Source organism: Podarcis tiliguerta (genome assembly GCF_965153285.1).
Source record: "Podarcis tiliguerta genome assembly, chromosome: 3".
NCBI classification, from domain to species: Eukaryota; Metazoa; Chordata; class Lepidosauria; order Squamata; family Lacertidae; genus Podarcis; species Podarcis tiliguerta.
In genome coordinates, this window is record NC_139536.1 from 24,396,501 (window position 1) to 24,414,920 (window position 18,420).

At 44.0% G+C, this 18,420-nt stretch overlaps 1 protein-coding gene across 4 annotated transcripts in view; it reads right to left on the reverse strand.

The window, feature by feature from the left end:
- Window positions 1-6,279: 6,279 nt before the first annotated feature.
- KCNH1 (potassium voltage-gated channel subfamily H member 1) overlaps window positions 6,280-18,420 on the reverse strand; it is a 236,755-nt gene continuing 224,614 nt past the window's right edge. For all 4 annotated transcript variants that reach the window (XM_083433006.1, XM_083433005.1, XM_083433004.1 and 1 more), the window contains exons 11-12: window positions 17,323-18,383; window positions 6,280-10,872 (exon numbers count right to left, since the gene is read on the reverse strand). In XM_083433006.1, coding sequence (XP_083289132.1) covers window positions 17,544-18,383 — 840 coding nt within the window. In that variant the 3' untranslated portion in view covers window positions 6,280-10,872; window positions 17,323-17,543. The remainder of the gene's footprint in view (window positions 10,873-17,322; window positions 18,384-18,420) is intronic.

The following is an 18,420-nucleotide window of genomic DNA, read 5'->3' on the forward strand; positions in this document are numbered from 1 at the left end:
GAGGTGTTGCTCACAGTTGATGGGCAGCTTTGAGGCCCTCATGCCCTTCCTAGAATTCATTATCTTTAAATGGCAGTGTCAGGGACTGGACTGAAGAGGAATGTTGGGGACCACCTCTCCTGCTCCTGAACCTTCCCGAGAACAGGAGGACAGTATAGATTTAGAATAGTGGTTTGTAGAAGGTCATAGTTCAGAGGCTGCAGAGGGGAGAAGCTGGAAAACATTGGAAGAGGAGCAGCAGGAAGAAGAAGCACCAGGGGAGAGACCGCTGACAGACTCAGTGTCTTTGGAAAGCATTCCTGACCCCGCTCCCAGGACCAGGCAAGCATTGAGGGTAGTCAGACAGAAAGCTCAGAGGCAGAAAGCTCAGATTAGCTGATGCAGCCATGACGTAGAATAGGAGAGACAGAGGGGGTGGGACCTTACTCAGAGCAATGCCATTATCATAGGAAGACTGCATTCCTTCATTGCTCTCTGTGAATTACAGTGGTACCTCAGGTTACAGATGCTTCAGGTTATGCATTTTTGGGTTGCGCACCGTGCCAAACCTGGAAGTACCAGAATGGGTTACTTCGGGTTTCGGTGCTCGTCCATGCGCCAAATCGCAACCCGCACGTGCACAGACACGGCACTGCGGGTTGCAAACACTGTGGGTTGTGAACGTGCCTCCCGCATGGATCACGTTCGCAGCCCGAGGTTCCACTGTATTGAATAAATTGCTTGGGAAGAACGTTTATTGTTTGTCTGCTTCTTGGCTGCCACCGTGGGAGGGATTGGATTCCCTGAAGTCTGACAGGCAGTTGGAGCAGAAAGTCCCTTGAATAGAGGAGAGGCCTGTCGCCTCATAGCCCTTCAGATAGAGCAGGGTGGTCCAACATGCCCTCAAGGCCTTTCTTGGCAGCCATCAGCAGCATTTGACAACTCTACCCACAGCCCTAGCACTGGCTTCCCAAAGCTGCATAAGGAGGCGGTCTTTGGGAAGGTGGCGTGAGGGCTCTGATAGGGTCCTCAGGTCCTCCACCCTCCTTCCCAAAGCCTTGTTAGCACTTTCCCATCTTTGGGAAGGAGGTGGGAGGGCTCTAAGAACCTGCCAGAACCTTGCACCTCCTTCACAAAGCCCAGTGCCTCTCTTAGCCGGCTTGGGGAGGCAGCACAAGGGCAGGGCACATCAAATTTTGGCAGCATGAGGGCTGGCAGGGACATCAAAATTAGATATGTGAGATATGTGAGATGCAACAAGCTAGCATAAGGCAATTGCCATTTTGCAACAGTTCTATTGGTACAATCAGACTAAGTGGTGCTCTCTCTCATTCTGCCTTGATTACAAATTGTGCACTAAGCTTTGCTCCCATATCGGTTTCACATCAGAGAATGAAAAGCTTCTTAGTTTGACTAATCTGTTCAAAGCAGGTCAAAGCAGGGTGGGAGCTTAACTTCTTTAAAAAAGAAAAATCCATGAAATAGTCAATTATAACAATAGCATCATGACGTTCTTTTTGCTTTAGTATACATCGATTTACATATGCCCTGAACTTGCTGTTTCTGATTTGTCCTGTAGGTCACTTGATTACGCAATTTCCCCCCAGAACTTTGGAGCAGGGCTTTTTACAAAACTGACAAGTTTGCCATTAAAGCCCACCTACTTAAAGGAGTCCATATGGCAGTAGATAAGAGTTCTGAGCAAGGACTAGGAAACCTAGATCAAAGGAAGAGAACCCTTCTCAGACCAAGGGCCGCATTCCCTTGTTCTCAACCTTCTGAGGGCCACATGCCAATGGGTGGGGCCACGGCAAAAGTGGGGAGGAGCAACAGTGGGAGGATAACACCCCCCCAAAAAAGGGGCGAATGTCCATTAGCCGATTTCCTCAGTGAAAAGTTATAAGTCGATACATCGCAAAAGGAGGCCTACTCCCTGTGTTAACTCAGCAAAGCAAGAAATCCAGCACATATTAATATGTGAGAGGATTTGCATTACAGAAAATATTTGTGCTGGGTAAAGAATTAGAAGGCACCCTAAGGAAAACAGGACCTATGTTTCTGTAAAATAACACAGCCTACACTGAAGAAGTGTGCATGTACACGAAAGCTCATGTCAATAACAAACTTAGTTGGTCTCTAAGGTGCTACTGAAAGGAATTTTTTATTTTGTTTCGACTATGGCAGACCAACACGGCTACCTACCTGTAAACAGCCTACACTCTTAGGGTAATGAGGCTGCCATCTTTTCTTCTTGCTGGGTTTTTTTTAAAAAAACAACACTGAAATAAAAATACTGCCGGTTAGGTGCATTTGCCTCCCATAACCCTTTGCCTGCGGACTGTGTTACATCGGGCTGCCTAACAAGATGTGTCCCCAGCTGAACGCAGGGATGAATCACCTACAACTGGAGCTTATTATGGATGGATCATCAAAACTGGTGTGCTCCCTGCCTTGGGGCAGGCCGTGACAGCTCCCAGCAAGCAAGCTTCTCGGAGATGTCACTTTGAGACCCAGGAGAAGAGGAGCGAGACGAGGAATGCGCTCTGATCATAGTACGAGAGACACCCGTTGGGGCCAAGCTGTAGAATGATGTTGTTTTCATATCACTTGTGCTTTCACCTGCCCTGTGGAAAGAGGAGAACCTCAAATGCCATCTAGCCCAACCCTCAGCCAATGCAGGAAATCCATTCAACCTTTGCTAACAAGAACCTGTAAGGATGTAGATCTCTTTCTGGACAGGGACATTAAGAGCAAGTCCTTGATTGATCACCTTCTCATGGCAGCTTGATTAACAAAAGTTGAATCCTGGAGGTGCCTCGAATGAGCAACTGTTGACTAGTGGTATTGATAAAATAATTATAACAATAATTGATTATTTATACCCCGCCCATCTGGCTGGGTTTCCAGCCACTATCGGTAAGTGTGGTTTTTGGCTAAATGAAAAATTGACAAGTAAATTAGAAACAATACCATGTTGTCACAAAAATGATTCATTTATTAACACAAGGTATTATTTTATTGCTTTTGTAAATTTAAAAGACAATAGTCCGGAGCCCATCATCACATTAGGTGAGAAATTGAGAGAACTCAGAGGGCTTCACATGATTCGATTTATCAGTTTGCTAAAGTGTTGCTTTATATTTTTATCTTTCTCATGCGGTCGGTCTTTGCTTTCTGAATTCCACATCCCCAAGAAGAACATCTGCTTCTTTGTAATTGAAAGTCTCCTGTTTTGAGCCAATGCATCTGAATCATTCGTGGAGGAAGTATCCACATGTGTGGTCGTTTGTTTTATTACTGCTGAAAATCAATAAAAACATTTTTTAAAGGAAAAACAAAACCGCTAATGAAGAGGAGAGTCTAGCATTGATGCTACTTACCATTTATACAGCTTAAAAAAAAATTGCGAGGAGATTTGTGGACATCAGTGTGTGTGATCTCACAATGCCCTGGTGAGAGATACTTTTCCAAGGCTGCCATGGACCAGAAATTCAAAGTATTGTTGCTTTTTACCTTTTACACCCCTGCAATGAGTTTTGATGCAGCCATGTGGGGTCAGATCTGCTGCCTCACTTCCCCTCCCTCTACCTTTGCTCTCTGCCTTCCTTCCATCAATTTATTCTCTTTGCCTTTTGCTCCGTTTTATTGATGTACGAATTTGCTAAGAAGCCAATTTTAATGTGCTTTTGTCGATGTATAAAGCCTTTGTAAGCCAACAAAAGAACCCTGCCTTTGGTTTCTTAGCAAATTGCCAGCCGGTGTGGTTCTTTCAGAAGTGGCATCACATGCTTGGCGTCCTACTCAGCAGCGAGGCTGCGGCATACCCTCCTAGCTACAGCTTTCAGTAGCTCAGTCTTGAGGTTGCCAACGCAGGGACCACAGTGACTCAGACTATCCCTTGGTGACACATCGCTTCGAATCCCCTGAGGACTCCTTCCAGTAGTTTCATATCAATGAGGAACAGCACTGGGAGCAAGATGAAACCCCCACAAAGTAACTGCCAAGGGGCTAAGGTCCAGGGGAAGGGGCTGTAGCTCCGTGGTGGAGCATTTGCCCAGTTTGAATCCCCAGCATCTCTATGTAGGGCTGGGAGAGAACCTTGTGTGGGATCCTCAAGAGCCGTTGTCTTGCTTCCAATCAGAATAGATAATACTGAGCTAGATGGACCAAGGGCCTGACTTTCTATGTTTCTGTATGCTGAGCTGTGGATTTGTGCCTCTTCTCGCTGAAGGAAAGGTTCTTGTGGCGTAGCAGGCATGTGCAAACACTGAAATTTTGGGATGGGATGTTTGTTTTTTAAGAAAGCAGTACAGCTCATCTGGGTGGGGACATTTTTTAAAAAAACAAAAACTGTAGAAAATAACCCCCAATCAAATACTTCCCCTGGTGCTGAATAAGACATCTACACAAAATCAAGTTTTCTAGTTCATCATCCATTGAAGAACAGGGGAATTGTGACTGAATGACAGGGTCTGAATGGCAGAAACCTCAGGATTCATTCATTGAGAATGATGGCAGCTGAACTAGCAGGTGCTTTGCCACAAGGGCTACTGACAACGTTTCTATTTGCCCAAGAATGCTGAGATGCTAGGAGTCCTGATCAATAGTGTGTGTTTTTTCAGCAGTCTGGCTGCTGGAAAATGGCTAGCACAGCATTCTTGAGCATAACAGGGTCTGGCTCCTGTTCTTATCATCTCTGTGGCTGCTACTAGCAGGTATATTTGACTAGGAAAGTGAGGCTGCAGCAGAAAGAGTTATTGAAGGGACTGGTGCTAAGAGCATTACATCTTAGGCTCTAAGACCTGGTCAAGATGCTGGTTCTTACCTTCAAAGCACAAAAAGGGCTTGGGCCCAAGTGCTTGGAACAAGTGTCTCTTCTCACAGTAACGGATTTGTGCTTTGAGATTTGCTGAAGGCCTTCTCCGGATGGATCCATCAGCAAAAGGATGCTGGTTTGGCAAACAGAAAAGGACCTTTTCAGCAGTGGTGCCCCAGTTGCAGTGGACTGTCCCCAAAGAGGTTTACCTGATACCTGCATTGCATATTTTTTTAGTGCCAGGCAAAAATGCTGCTGCTGCTGCTATTTATTAAAATTATATATTGCCCTTCATTTGAAGGTCACAGGTTATTTGCAGTGTAAAAACACAAGACACATAACATAACAACAACCACCAATAACCAACAATACCCCCTGACAATCAATTGTTTAATCCAGTGCTTTTTTTCTAAAAAAAATGTTTAGGGGTACTCTCATTTTGACTCAAGAAAATCACCTTTTTATAGTTCAAATCGGGGGGGGGGGAGGGGAATAAATACAGTAAATGGACAAAAGTGCAAAGAACATGCATTACCTCATATTACACAGCTGACAGCTCACAGTAACTTCCACGATGGCATGAGGTTGAGACTCAGGAAACACAAGGAAAGGACAGGAAGCCACCATTGGAGGTGGTAGCAACGAAACTGACCAATCACCGTGCTAGATGCCAACTCCTACTTCACACATTAAAAGCTCGCTTCTGTCTGAGACTCAGGAAACACCGTGACAGAAAATGGCAGCCTATGAGAAGTTTTTGCCTGGCACCTAAAGATATGTAATGAAGGCACCAGGGGAGCCACCCTGGGGAGAGTATTCCACAAATGGGAAGCCACCTCAGAAAATGTTCCTATTTTAACTTATTGTTAGATTATTGATCCCCCCCCCCCTGCTTTTTGTGCTGGAATACAGGGTTATGTCCCAGTGATGCCAAGGGCTTTTGACCCAGGAGAGGTGTCCGCTAGCAGAGAAGGCGGTGATTTTCACTGATTCCCCAAGGCCCAGAACAGTTTTTGCTTAGGGGAGAGCTCTGGATGGGAGGAAGAGAAACAGCAAAAATTGGCTGCTCCCCGCCCTTTTTTTTTTTTAAGGAGAAGCCTCTCCTGGAGCAACAATCTTAAAAGGACTAAAGGAATTACACCCGTAGATTATTGAGCACTGCCCTGGAATCCTAAGGGTGGTAAATAAATTAAAACTTTAGATCCAAGGCCTGCTTGTCATGAACTCTGGAATCCTGAACTGTGGCAATTAATTTCTGGAATCCCCAATTATGGAATTCAGAGCTGTCCATGTTTACAAAACCACAGAGATCACATGGGCAATGCCTCCCATGAAAGAGAACTCAAAAGTTTTTTTTTAAAAAAATGGCAGAGCAATCAATAATTTCACATGCATTCAGAAATAATCAGTCAGCCTTTGAAAGGAAACTTAAAATTACAGTCATTTGTCCAAGCAGAAAATCACACACTGCAGAGGCAAGACACTGTAATGTATAAAATAGTTTATTACTATAATAAATAAAATTAAAATTTGTCTTTACAAATATTATTTGTGCTTGTTTAAAAATGTCAGTAAGGGGGTATTTATTCATGTCTTGTGACAGCAACTTTATCAGGACATTCCAAAACAGGAGATATATACTCTCTCTACTGGCAGCTTTTTCAGCTGACCACAAAAATAGTATCTACTTATTCATCTTTGTTTTATTCATGCTCAGTAAGACAAAGTGACAAATGCAAAGAAATAATCAAAAAAGAGATAGTATTTGGTGGATTCTGGAAAGGAGAAAAACAAGTGGAGTACATTTTCTTTTAAAGTGCCAGAAAAACTGCATTACTGGATATCCGTAAAGTGTCCATGCAGATGTGGAAAAGGAAGGTTTCAGCATGTTTCCAGGTGATGGAAAAATATGGAGCGTATGAAGGTACAATAATATAACACATTCATTATGAAAAGTCATATTACTTCGTTTAGCAGTTCATCCTGATACAAGATTATTGAATCTTTCTATTATTCAAATGATTCCTTTCAAAACAGAGGACATTAAATAGGAATAAGACCAATGGGGGTGGGGAGGGAAATCATTGAAAATCTCTTTCAAAATAAAAATAAAAATGAGCATTTATTCCTTTTAAAAATCCCAGACACCTCCAGCATTGGTAGTTCTAATTCCAGTTACAATAACATTGTGGGAATTGTCACACCGGGTCCTACGACACTCGGGCGTCATGTGGAGATAGACGATGGCGGCAGAAGAAGCACACTACCTTGGTCAAGAAGAATGGGTGTGAGAGAGACTTCGATCAATACACAAAACACTTTTAGCAGCATGAGGTGTCAGCTCCCTGATATATAAAAGTGTCTGTGGCAATGGCGATGAAGTGTCCTTGCAGACGAACGGGGGGGAAAGGCTACAGAAAAACTAGTCAGAAGGCAATATGTGGAGAAATAAATCGAATTACCGATGCACGATTTCCATTAGACTTAAGAAATCTAATCAAAGTGCTTTATATCTTGAGGCAACTCTGTAGTGAACACTATACAGAAGGGTAGAAAGGGAGTCCATGACAGCATCATAGTTTCAACTCTTTATCACTGACGGAAAGGGGTCTTAAGGCTAAATGTTAAAAAAACAACTTATTGCAAGAAGCTTTGTTTTCGTACTTAGCGCGAATCCATCCTTGCCACAGCAGTGTGTGGCGTGAGGGTGCGGTGGGGGAAAACAACTCAGATCAAAGATACTGTACTAATGACAGTGTTTCTTATATAACTGAATTCTGGGAAGCCTCCCAGTGAGGATCCCTGTCTTTGAAATGCTTATTATTACTTTGAAATGCAGATGTTTGGTTATTCCCTCCTACGCCCCTAGAGGCTGCGTTGCCTGACTTGTCTTTCACTGAGTCGGAAGCCAAGGAGTCAACAGCCACCCGTGGCACAAGCGCAGTTGCACCAAGTTGGGAAACACAGCATGGAGGGGCGCCTGCAAACCATGGCGCTCAGAGAGGGTCAGCTTTGCGATAAGGGCAGCTTAAGAAGCACCTGCAGGTGAACTGTGGCAGTGGCGAGAAAGCACCACCAGTGGGTATATATTTCACTTCACTCGCATGCCAAAGCAGGGGAGGCTAAACCGCAGTCCTCAGGCCAGATCGGGGAAGCTGCGCCGAGTGGCCTGCCAACCCACCGCAGTTTTGCCTCCAAATCTCAGTGTTGTAGTGCTCAGTGTGGAGATCAAAAGATTAAATCCCTCTGCCTGCCCGGTAGCGATTATACTCCTCTGAAGAGCAGGCAGAGGAGTTTTGTCTCTCAGTCGCAGCACTGAGCCTCAGAGATTGGGAGGTTAAGTGCTGTATCGGCAAAAAGTAAAAGGCAAAAGCTCTCTCCATGGTGGTGGTCCTTGAAGCACAGCCTTTTGCTCATCACATATTGTGCTCCCCCATCTTCGTGCTTGGGTGGGGATGATTTTTTAAGAGACCCTCATTGTGCCTTAAGGGAGGGAGAGATAGAGAAATAGTTGTGTATGTGTGTGTATGCCTGCATGTTTACGTGCAATTTGTATTTGTATTCGTAATTTTGGTATGTGTGTGTGCATGCGCGTGCATGAACGCACACTTACACAAACACACAAATTATATTTTGACCTTGCCCACCATTGGCAGGTGGTCCATGCAGGGGTGACTGCCAATACGACCCTTGGGTCAGAAAAGGCCAGCTACCACTGTCCTGTAAGAAATATAGTAGCTATCTAAATATCCTACATTTTCTACATTTTAGACTACTGGATCTAGGCATGGAAAAACAGGAATCATATAAATTCTATACTTCGCATACGCTTCCCATAAAGGACACAGGGCACGGCCGTTCCCAAGGGGCTTTTTCACCCATGAGAAAAAAACTGGGCCTTGCTTCAGTTGGTCTGTAATGCAGATGGAAAGCTATGGCAGATGTCAGTCTTCCACACACAACCAATAGTCAGATATTCAAGCACATTCGAGACCCAAATGCAATATGGGAATATATACTAAAACCGTGGTCAGTGCCAAAACTCAGTAAATGCTGACCAGATCCTGGTTCAGAACCCCCATACCCAGGAGTAGCTAGTATCCTAATATGTTGCCACTGGACCTGCTTCAGAACTACTGCTATACAGAAACATAGGCAGATAGGAAAGTTCCTATCAGACCATTGGTCCATCTTGCCCAGCCCTGATAGCCAGTGGCTCTCCAGTTTCAGACTGAGGGTCTCTCACATCTCTATCTGAAAATGACGGGGATTGAACCTGGGACCTTCTGCATGCAAAGCAGCTGATCTGCCACTGAGCTATGGCCCTTCCCAGGTGAATACAGTTTTGCTTCCATTATGTCATTGAGGGGCATAAGTGATTTGTGCCTGCTGGGTTTCCTAGGTCATGAATTGGGACCTTTGGCCCTTCAGGTGTCACTGAACTCTATTCCAGCCCCATCTGGCATTGCCTATTAGATAGGTCACCGTTCGCCAACCCGACTCTAGGCCCTTGAATCCTCAGCCCTCTTCTTCGTCACCACCTTATCGCTGCAAAGGAGGAGAGCTACAGATTTCGCTGGCTCATCTGGGGAGTCCAAAGAAAGCACACGAGCTAAACAATATGAAAGGGTGGGGGGCAGGGAAGACAAGTCCTTCTAGCAAATACAGCCATGACAATAGGAAAAGTGGCAAAGGATTTTGCACCAGCAGTCCCTGATATGTGATGAGCACAACTCCTGAAATTCCTGGAACTACGATTTTGTACCACAACAAGGCCATCCATGCAACAACAAAGGGCTCCGTGAACAAAAACAGGCACTTTCTGCAGCACAAAGTAGGGCGGACACACACACACACGCTGTGGCAGCATCACAATTTTTTTTTTGCAGCTTTCTGCACACTTTTTGCACAATGAAAGGCCTGGATGAGAGGAGCTACTCCTCAACAGCAGAAGGGAGGAATCAGTGCAAGGTCTGATTCCCCACCTCTTGAAATTTGTCTCAAGGTCGGGGCAACATATTTTTCCCACCACCTTGTGCTCTGTGGCACAATTAATGTATTTATTTATTTCTGCCCTCCTTGCCTGCAATTTCTCATACAAGCCTGGCACTGGAAGGTTTGTGCCAGCCAGCTTGGAAGATCTTTTAAAATTAAAAAGCCATAGGTATTGAAACAAAGGAAAACCAGCTCATTTTACATGCAGCCAAGCACACGCAACAGCCAGTGGCCTTGTGCGAACACACCCACATCCCCTTACGCGCCAAGAGATGTGTCTAGCTATTGTGGGGTTCAAAAGGGACTTGGGAGTCCACCATCTACATTAGCTGTGGCTGTAAAAACCCATCTCCAGTCTTGTATCTTCATGGCTGAATGAAGTGGCCATGCTGATGTGGTCTATGTGCCGCACGTTTCATGCACATTGAAATCTCATCCAAGGCAGAGACCGCAATTCTGGCCTTAAGATTATGCTCGTGTTTCCCTCAAGGGTTAAATAGGAATCGCCTCCTTATTTACACAGAAAGACTTCTAATACAGCTCTGAGATTTCTGCATAAGAGTCCTGGCTGCCCTGACATTTGTTAGACCATATCCCAGCGGCACAGTTACAATTCAATCAAAGTATACTATAGAAATATTAAGCAGAACAAGGAAATTAAACCCCCTTGCCCCACTGCGGATTAACACGATCCTCACTGCTGAACTGGACCAACAGAATACATTTGTCCACTGGGGGAAGACTTCGGTTATTGTTTTGATATCTTGATCGCAGAGTGAAGGATATGCTGTGAATTGTCCAGTAACACTAATTATAGACGGAACTAATGCAGACACACGTATTGTGTAGCTGCATAATCACATACACATTTATTAATAAAGATTGCTTTTAAAAAAATAATAGTAAAATTGTGTTTTAAATGGGTCCACGCCAACTCTATACTGAGTCGCAACAAAGAAACAAAAATCACCAGGATGTTCACAGCAAATAGCTCTTTCGATTCATTAATTGAAGGAGTGTAGATGCAGAACATCACCTTCGGAGCTGTTAAACTGGATGTTCTCGGGGAAATCGGGACACCGCTGTAAATGAAATTTAAAGCAAGAAGGGTGTTTTTAATATTGCACAGGAAATCTCCAACAGAAACACATGTATCTGAAGACACAGAACGGTTAAAAATATGGGTGTCGGATTCTGAGAAGAATTTGCATCATTTCAAAGATTTGCTTCCCTCCCCCACCTCTTTTTTAACGCCCTGAAATTGAGTACAAATTAAATTTGATTTATCTGGAAACCTCCAAAGTCATTTCACCATGGTAAAGTTGAGTGTCTTCTACTAAGATTATTCCCCTGACTGTGGGAAAGTGTTACACTGTACCACAAAGGGGTAGCAGTTTTCAGCGTCTATGGTTCTTTTACACATTTTGCCTATTTCCAAGGACATATTTAAACGTAGAATGCTTTGCTTACATTTTCCTCTTCCCTCTGCTCTTTACGTGTGTTACAATTCATCAGCAACTCTACAGCTTGCAAATAACTTCCTTTGCGTTTAGCTGTGGGTGCCCTGTGTTGCAAGATTCTTCCTGGTTCTCTGAATTGTAGCTATCTTACTGATACCGTGAATGGAAGAATAAAGGGGATCAGAATGCATGGGAGGGGAATAAGAGCACAATAATTCAAGGAAGTCCTACACAACTTGAGACATCAAGCCAAAGGCAGCATTCCATGTTCAATAGACTCCTTTTGCTCTTGTCTAGGAGTGCAGAAATTGGGCTGGGGCAGTAGAGCTGAGCCTAACTTTCTTGACCAAATTTTGAAAAATTTCTCTTCTGAGCTTCTCCTGATTTATCAAAGAATTCCAGTCCTCCGCTGTATAATATTCTGCATAATGACCTCCCCAGTTTTGCCCTCCATGATTGTGGGTGCAACTGTAAATCTTGTTTTAATGTGATGTATTTTTTTTTTAGTGTAGCAGGAAACAATTTGGTCCCTAGCTGATTGCTCCCCCCCAAAAAATAAATAAATGAACTTTCAAGTGAGCTGAAATTTCACAGGAAATAATTTTCTGATTGTTGTTGTTGTTGTTTGTTCAATCTTTTCCAAGTTCATTTTAAACTGTTAAAATAATTTCAGCCCTGGCCTGAAGAATATTCAGTGAAATTCCCTGCCTTTTGCTGCCAACAAAGGCATGGAGAATTCTGAGGGGCCATTTTCTCTCAGCCCCTGTGTGGCTTGTCAAGAATCTGAGAGATTGCAATATGTTTATTAAGCCCCTGGCAGGAAACATTTTATGGCTGGTGGACTGTATTCGGCTAGGCAGGGCACATGTTGTATTGATCTGTGTTAATTGGTTGGTTCTTGAATTTGCCTTGAAAGTTTACCTGTAGTCGCTTGATTCCACATTGGGGATCTTTAGCATTGCTTAGACACTGCTTTTCTGCAGTGAACTGGAAGTGCAATTAAAACCGGTTCAAGTGGTACTTAATATAACATGATATTATCCAGTCACATCCTTTGCCATGGCCAAGAGCTTATTCTCAAGTAAGTCCCATTCTGCAAAGGTCCCCTGTAAGGTTAATTAGTAGCTTCCATCTTGCAGCTTCTGCCTCCTTTACTGGTTGGGTGTTTTTTTTCCCCTCAGTGAGATGCTGCATCTCTTTATGGTATGCATAGTTCAGCATTACATGCATGGGCCTCAGGTTTAGGAGCTCCTCCTCCTCCTCTCTCCTCCTCCAGCACACCCAGGGGACTTTCTCGGTTATATCTCATAGTTATTAGCATTAACTATGTTTTACAGATGCAAGCTAACATCAGATTGTGGTTAATGATCCCTAGCTTGTTTCGCACAAGAAGCAATAACCAAAGTTCCTAGGTTGGGCAGAACAATAAACTATGGTTCTGTTTTCCTTCTTGTGGCAGTACTAGAGGAGGTGAGGGCTGTTACCAGATGTATTGCTAAATGTAAATAACTTGACTTGACAAGTAGACAGATAGATAGGGCACTCATAGAATCACCAAATTGCAGAATTGGAAGGGACCACAAGAGTCACATAGTCCAACTCCCTGCAATGCAGGAATCTTTTGCCCAACATGGGGCTCGAGGCCATGACCCTGAGATTAAGAGTCTCATGCTCTACCAGCTGGGCACAAAGCAATAAAAGCTGCAAGAGGTGCAAGGGGCAGCTTTTAATGAAAGACAACAGCAGCCTTTAACCGCTTGGTGCTGCAGAAAGCAGACCTGAAGAAACAACACTGGACTGCAATGATGGAGTCTCTAGTGTAAGCGAATAAAGGATAGCAATGTGAGGAAGGGCTATTGCAAAAGCAAGACTCTCTGGCAATGGTGGGGCCTTGCAGCCGAGATCTTGCAAGCACATCAGGTTGGCACGAAGGAAACATTAGAATCTAATGATGTACTCATTTGGAAAAATAAGCTTAATTCAACAGAAAGTGCTTTCTGCTTCCTCGGCTATTCTATCCGCTGCATACCTTTGCAGAATAGGAAATCAGTTTTTCATATCATTCTGGAGTGGATGCCCTTGGAATCTTAAATCCTGAAATTCTGGCACTGCAAAGTGGAACATGGGAAACTGCTTTACACAAAATCAGACCATTGGTCCATCTACCTCAGTATTGTCTACACTGATTGACAGCCGGTCCACATGGTTCTAATGGAGATCTTTTACCTGGAGATGCTGGGGACTGAATCTGGAACCTTTTACGTGCAAAGCATCTTCTCTACCACTGGGATATGGCCACTACCCTATATTATAAGCCTATAGAGTTTCTCCCTCCCCTTCTCTAACACCTTCTCTCACACACCTGTATATAGATGTATTAAATCCAAGCATCAAGCAAAGAAAACTATTTGTTGGTTATCCACTTAAAGCCTTTCACTTAATACACTTTGGTACACAAAATCAGACAAACTTATTAATCCTGTCACCCTGTTCAAACATATGGCTTTTCATTGAGGGAGTAATGAAATAAATCTGCAGACATTTTCATATGGATAAACAATAGATTTGAAGGGAGGAAAATAAACCCTGCTTTCTTTCATTTTGGAACGGTGCTTAGATGTGTCACATAAGTAGTATCACAGAACGAGGCATGTGTTCTTCCCAAACTGGACCTGCCTTTGTGGTTTTTGCAAATGTCAGTGTTCAAAATAAATGCATTTGCTGGACTCAAAAGTGCTTCTTGTGCAAGCGGAAGGCACTCCCATGTGAACCAGTGTGTGTGTGTGTGTGTGTGTTCCTTGACTCTTCCTTCCAGCTACAGCCCTGAATGCCACATCACCTCATAGGATCACAGACCTTCAGAAGGGGCTCAGAAGAAAAGCACACAAGACTATAGCAAGAAGTAAATTGGTGGGGCCACCTCAATCCATGAACAGAAATCTGCTCCAAGCTTCTTTCTTTCTTTCTTTCTTTCTTTCTTTCTTTCTTTCTTTCTTTCTTTCTTTCTTCCTTCCTTCCTTCCTTCCTTCCTTCCTTCCTTCCTTCCTTCCTTCCTTCCTTTTTTGACAAACCACTGCCAATTCATGGAAAGGTTAATTAATTTAAAGGTTTTTAATCAATCCACCTAACTGATTAGCCAAGTAAACACTGCGGCCCTGGAATTTATGACTTTGTGCAAGCTATAAACATCCTGTGGGATAAACTAAGCAAAATGGCACCAGCTTTCCCACGCAGCAGTCCGTGATTGCCTTTGTCTGAAAGAAATTAATCTTAAGGAACTAACGTCCTCCAGAGCTGCTTCTCAGCACTGCAGCAGAGTTACTAACTGCTGAGCTTTATGTACTGTGTATTATTGGAATCGCTTTCTATTTTTGTCCCTAATAATTATGAAGATGAGAGCAAATGCTCTCTCTGCATCCCTGCAGTTTAACGGCAATCAAAACCATATGCAAAGACCGCGGCTGGGATTCAAAGCACCCGTTTTGGTGCGCAGGACTTTTTTCTTTTGAAGCCCCAGCAGATTCTCCTGCTGCTATTCCTCAGAAGCAGCATTGCACTCGAGGATATCTGCAATACTGCTGTGCTTTTGATGGGGGCACAAAATATGGTAAATGGCACAGAGAGGTGCTACTTTGGGAAAGGGAGTTTAGCACAGAGAGTGTAGTCTGACTCACAGCACTGACCCCACCTGCACTCTATGTTTAAAGTAGTATCATATCACTTTAAACAATCATGGCCTAACCCAAAGAATCCTGGGAAATGCAGTTGGTTAAATGTGCTGAGAGTTGTTAGCAGAACCTCTATTTCCCCCACAGAGCCAAAGTGCCCACAGTTCCCTGTGACTGATTGTTAAGCCACTCTGAAAATTGTAGCTCTGTGAGGGGAACTCTCAATGCCCTTAACAAACTTTACTTCCCAGGATTATTTTGGGGGGAAGCCACAGCTCTGTAAAGTGGTATCAAAGCGCTTCAAATGGGTAGCGCAGACAGAGACTAATACTCAGAGCAGACTCATTGAAATCAGTGGATGTAAGTAATTTGTTGGGACTAATTTGATTTCCATGAGCTGGGCACCATCCGCAGTTCTCAGGATCCGGTCCCCATCTTGGAAAGGAAGTCTGCATCACTGATGAACAGCTCTTTCAATTAAAAATAGTCCAAACAATATATCTCTGAACGTTAAACTGCAGGTCAGCTTAGATTCAGCACTTTGCAGCATTATTCTTCCATGGCAATTGTGATCATGAGGACGTGGTACCACTTCCCTGCTCCGATGTGACTGAAACAGATCCCATCAGCCCTAGCAAATATGGCCAATGGCCAAGGATTGTGGGAGGCTGTTAACATGTGGAGGGTTCCCCAAGTCCGCTAGCCCACTAGCAACGCAGTCTTTCTCTGTTAAGCAATTTTCACTGTCTCCTTGGTGCAGCATCCTTTGGTACAATAGAGTTTTCCTTAATGCAAGCAATTTCTTTCTCCACCTGCTTTTACTTCTACAGGTGCCCTAGTTAGTCTTCCTCAAGACAAATACATTTCAAGGGAGACAGCATTAGCTTAGAATATGAGATAAGAGACAGAACAGCGCAATCTATCTCCCTAAGGTACCGGGGACCATTACAATGAGAAAATACATCGGAATGGTTGGTGTGCATCATTGGTCTTAATGTATACATAGTTCAGCATCCTTTGGCATATATCTTGTTTAAAGGAAACTCAAAAGGCAAAGTGGAGAGTTCAAAACAACGTCATGAGCACAAAATATAAATTTTTCATTGGGGTGGGGGCAGGAGTTTGTTTATAAAATCACAAACACACGTTAGTGTGGAAGGCCTCTTTTTTAAAAACTCCAAATATTTTTGATGACAGGGATACTCCACCTCGCAGTTTCATGTTTCTTTGCCGTTAGGTGAGATCAACCCAAATCTGAGATTTTTCTACCACCAGGTGGCAATAAATTATGGCACCTACGAATCGTATGTGAAAATACACACTACGTACTTTGATAAGGAAGTCCACCTTTTGCTCCCTTTTCTGGACCACCTCATTATCACCACCATGTGAAACCTCGCCATTTCACATGATCTATAAAGGCTATACAGACATAAAAGGAGGAAGGCGAAGGGACTTGCTAAACCATTTCACACTGGTGAGATCTTACTCAGCAAGCTGGCAATGTAAAGTCATGTTCAAGATCCAAAGCTTGAAAGGAGCCCAGTTCATGTACTTCCACTTTCTGTACTCTGGTGTCCTCCAGATATTTTGGACTACAACTCCCATGAGCCCCAGTCAGTACAATGTTGCTGGCTGGGGCTGATGGGAGTTGTAGTCTAAGACACTTGGAGGGCACCAGGCTGTGGAAACCTGAAGTGTTTCCTACAGTTGTGGGTCCTCTTGTAATAAAAATGTTGGAACTCTTTCTCTCCCTGATTTCCACACCAGCACACATGCATATGGACCACAATCACACCACACATTGAAAGCACCATGAGACCACTTTAAGCAGTCATGGCTTTCCCCCAAAGGATCCTGGGAGCTGTTTGTTAAGATCTGTTAGGAGCCACCTAACAGAGCTATAATCCCCAGTATTACCTGTGAAAAGGGATTGCTGGCTAAACCCCTCTGAGAATTGCAGTTCTGTGAAGGAAATAGGGGTCTCTGAAAACTCTCAGGCACCCTTACTCCCAGAATTATTTGGGGGAAGTCATAACTCTTCAAAGCTCAACGTATGGTATGAATGCAGTCAGTTTAATGTTAACATGCAGGTTCATTCACGTGAACGCCTGATTGACATGATTCTTCCCCTTCAAAAGGGGGCCTTCGCTTGTTCATTCACACGTGAAGCCCCTGTGTCAGATACTATTTGACATGTGGAGGGAGAATTTGCCCAGGAATAAACACCATGTCAAAAAGTTCCAACAGGCAGGTAAGTATATGAACTGGGCTTAACATATGACTTAGTTTTCTATTAATGTCTTTTTTCTTTCTTTCTTTTTTTATGTAACAAAAGTCAATTTGAGGGGTAAAGGATGCACTGACGAAGGAGGAGGGGGAAAATAAACATTATAAACTGTACCCTTGCTGTCAAAAAGACTTCAGAGTCAGCTGCCATCTCGACATGAGGTTGCAATTCCTGTTACTATACCATTTAGAGAGAGGGGAGAACATGGTTAACGGATTGGCCCCTCAATGGAGTTCATCAAGAAAAGATTAAATGTTTCGCTTAAAACATGTTGAAGTGGGTGTTTTGTTGTTTTTGCAGGGATATCTGGTTGACGTCTGCTTAAAAGAACCACCTCAGCTTGCTCCAAAAAGGTCTTTTTCTGATTCTGGAGACTGTGGCCTTGATATTTCGTACAACTCCTGTGGTGATTGCGAGCTTCTTCTAGAGGCTAATATCCTTAGTATCTCAGCAAGCTGTTTTTCTATGTTCGTTATTTTTGTGTTTAAAGCTTTGATGTCCTCCTTCAGCTCATGCTTCACTTCCAGCATCGTGGCCTGAAGAGTCTGTTCGGGGATGGGGTAAAACGAGTGCTTGACTTCTGCCAGGACGGGACTTCGGTCCTGAGGACTCCTCGTCTCCCCCACGTTGTCCAAGCGCAGGTCGCTTTTCGTGATGCCGCTGTCGCAAGAGTCGGTCTTCTTCAGAGTGGCTTCCCCCACCACTTTCGTCCTCTCCGGCAGCGTCTCCATGGATTCCGCCTTGGAGACTTTGTTCCAGTCTTCTCCCTTTGCGCAGGCATCTTTGAACTTTGTCCAGCCTTTGCGCTTCGGAAAGTCTCCTGCCACCTTCGCCCCTACGTAGTCTGAGGCCGGGGCTTGAAGCTTGGCCTGGTCAGATACCCCGGATGTTGAAGCAGACTGGTAGGTGATTGGCGTTGCGGGGCTTTCCCTGACGGTGACAATGCTAGCTTTAACCACAGTGCGTGAAGGGTGGTCTCCCAGAATGTTGCCTTTCTCCACATCCAAGTCGTCTCGGCCTCTTTCTGCAGCCAACCGGGCCTCCTTCTGCTGCCTAAATCTTTGAAAAAGCCGGCGGACTGGATGGTCAGGTGGCAAGACTAAAGGGGCTTCGTTCTTCCTTTTCATCCGCTCTTCTTCTTCTCGCTTGACGTCACTAATCTTCCGGAATACAATCTGCAACGGGGAAAAATATATCACACTAAGGGTTAGA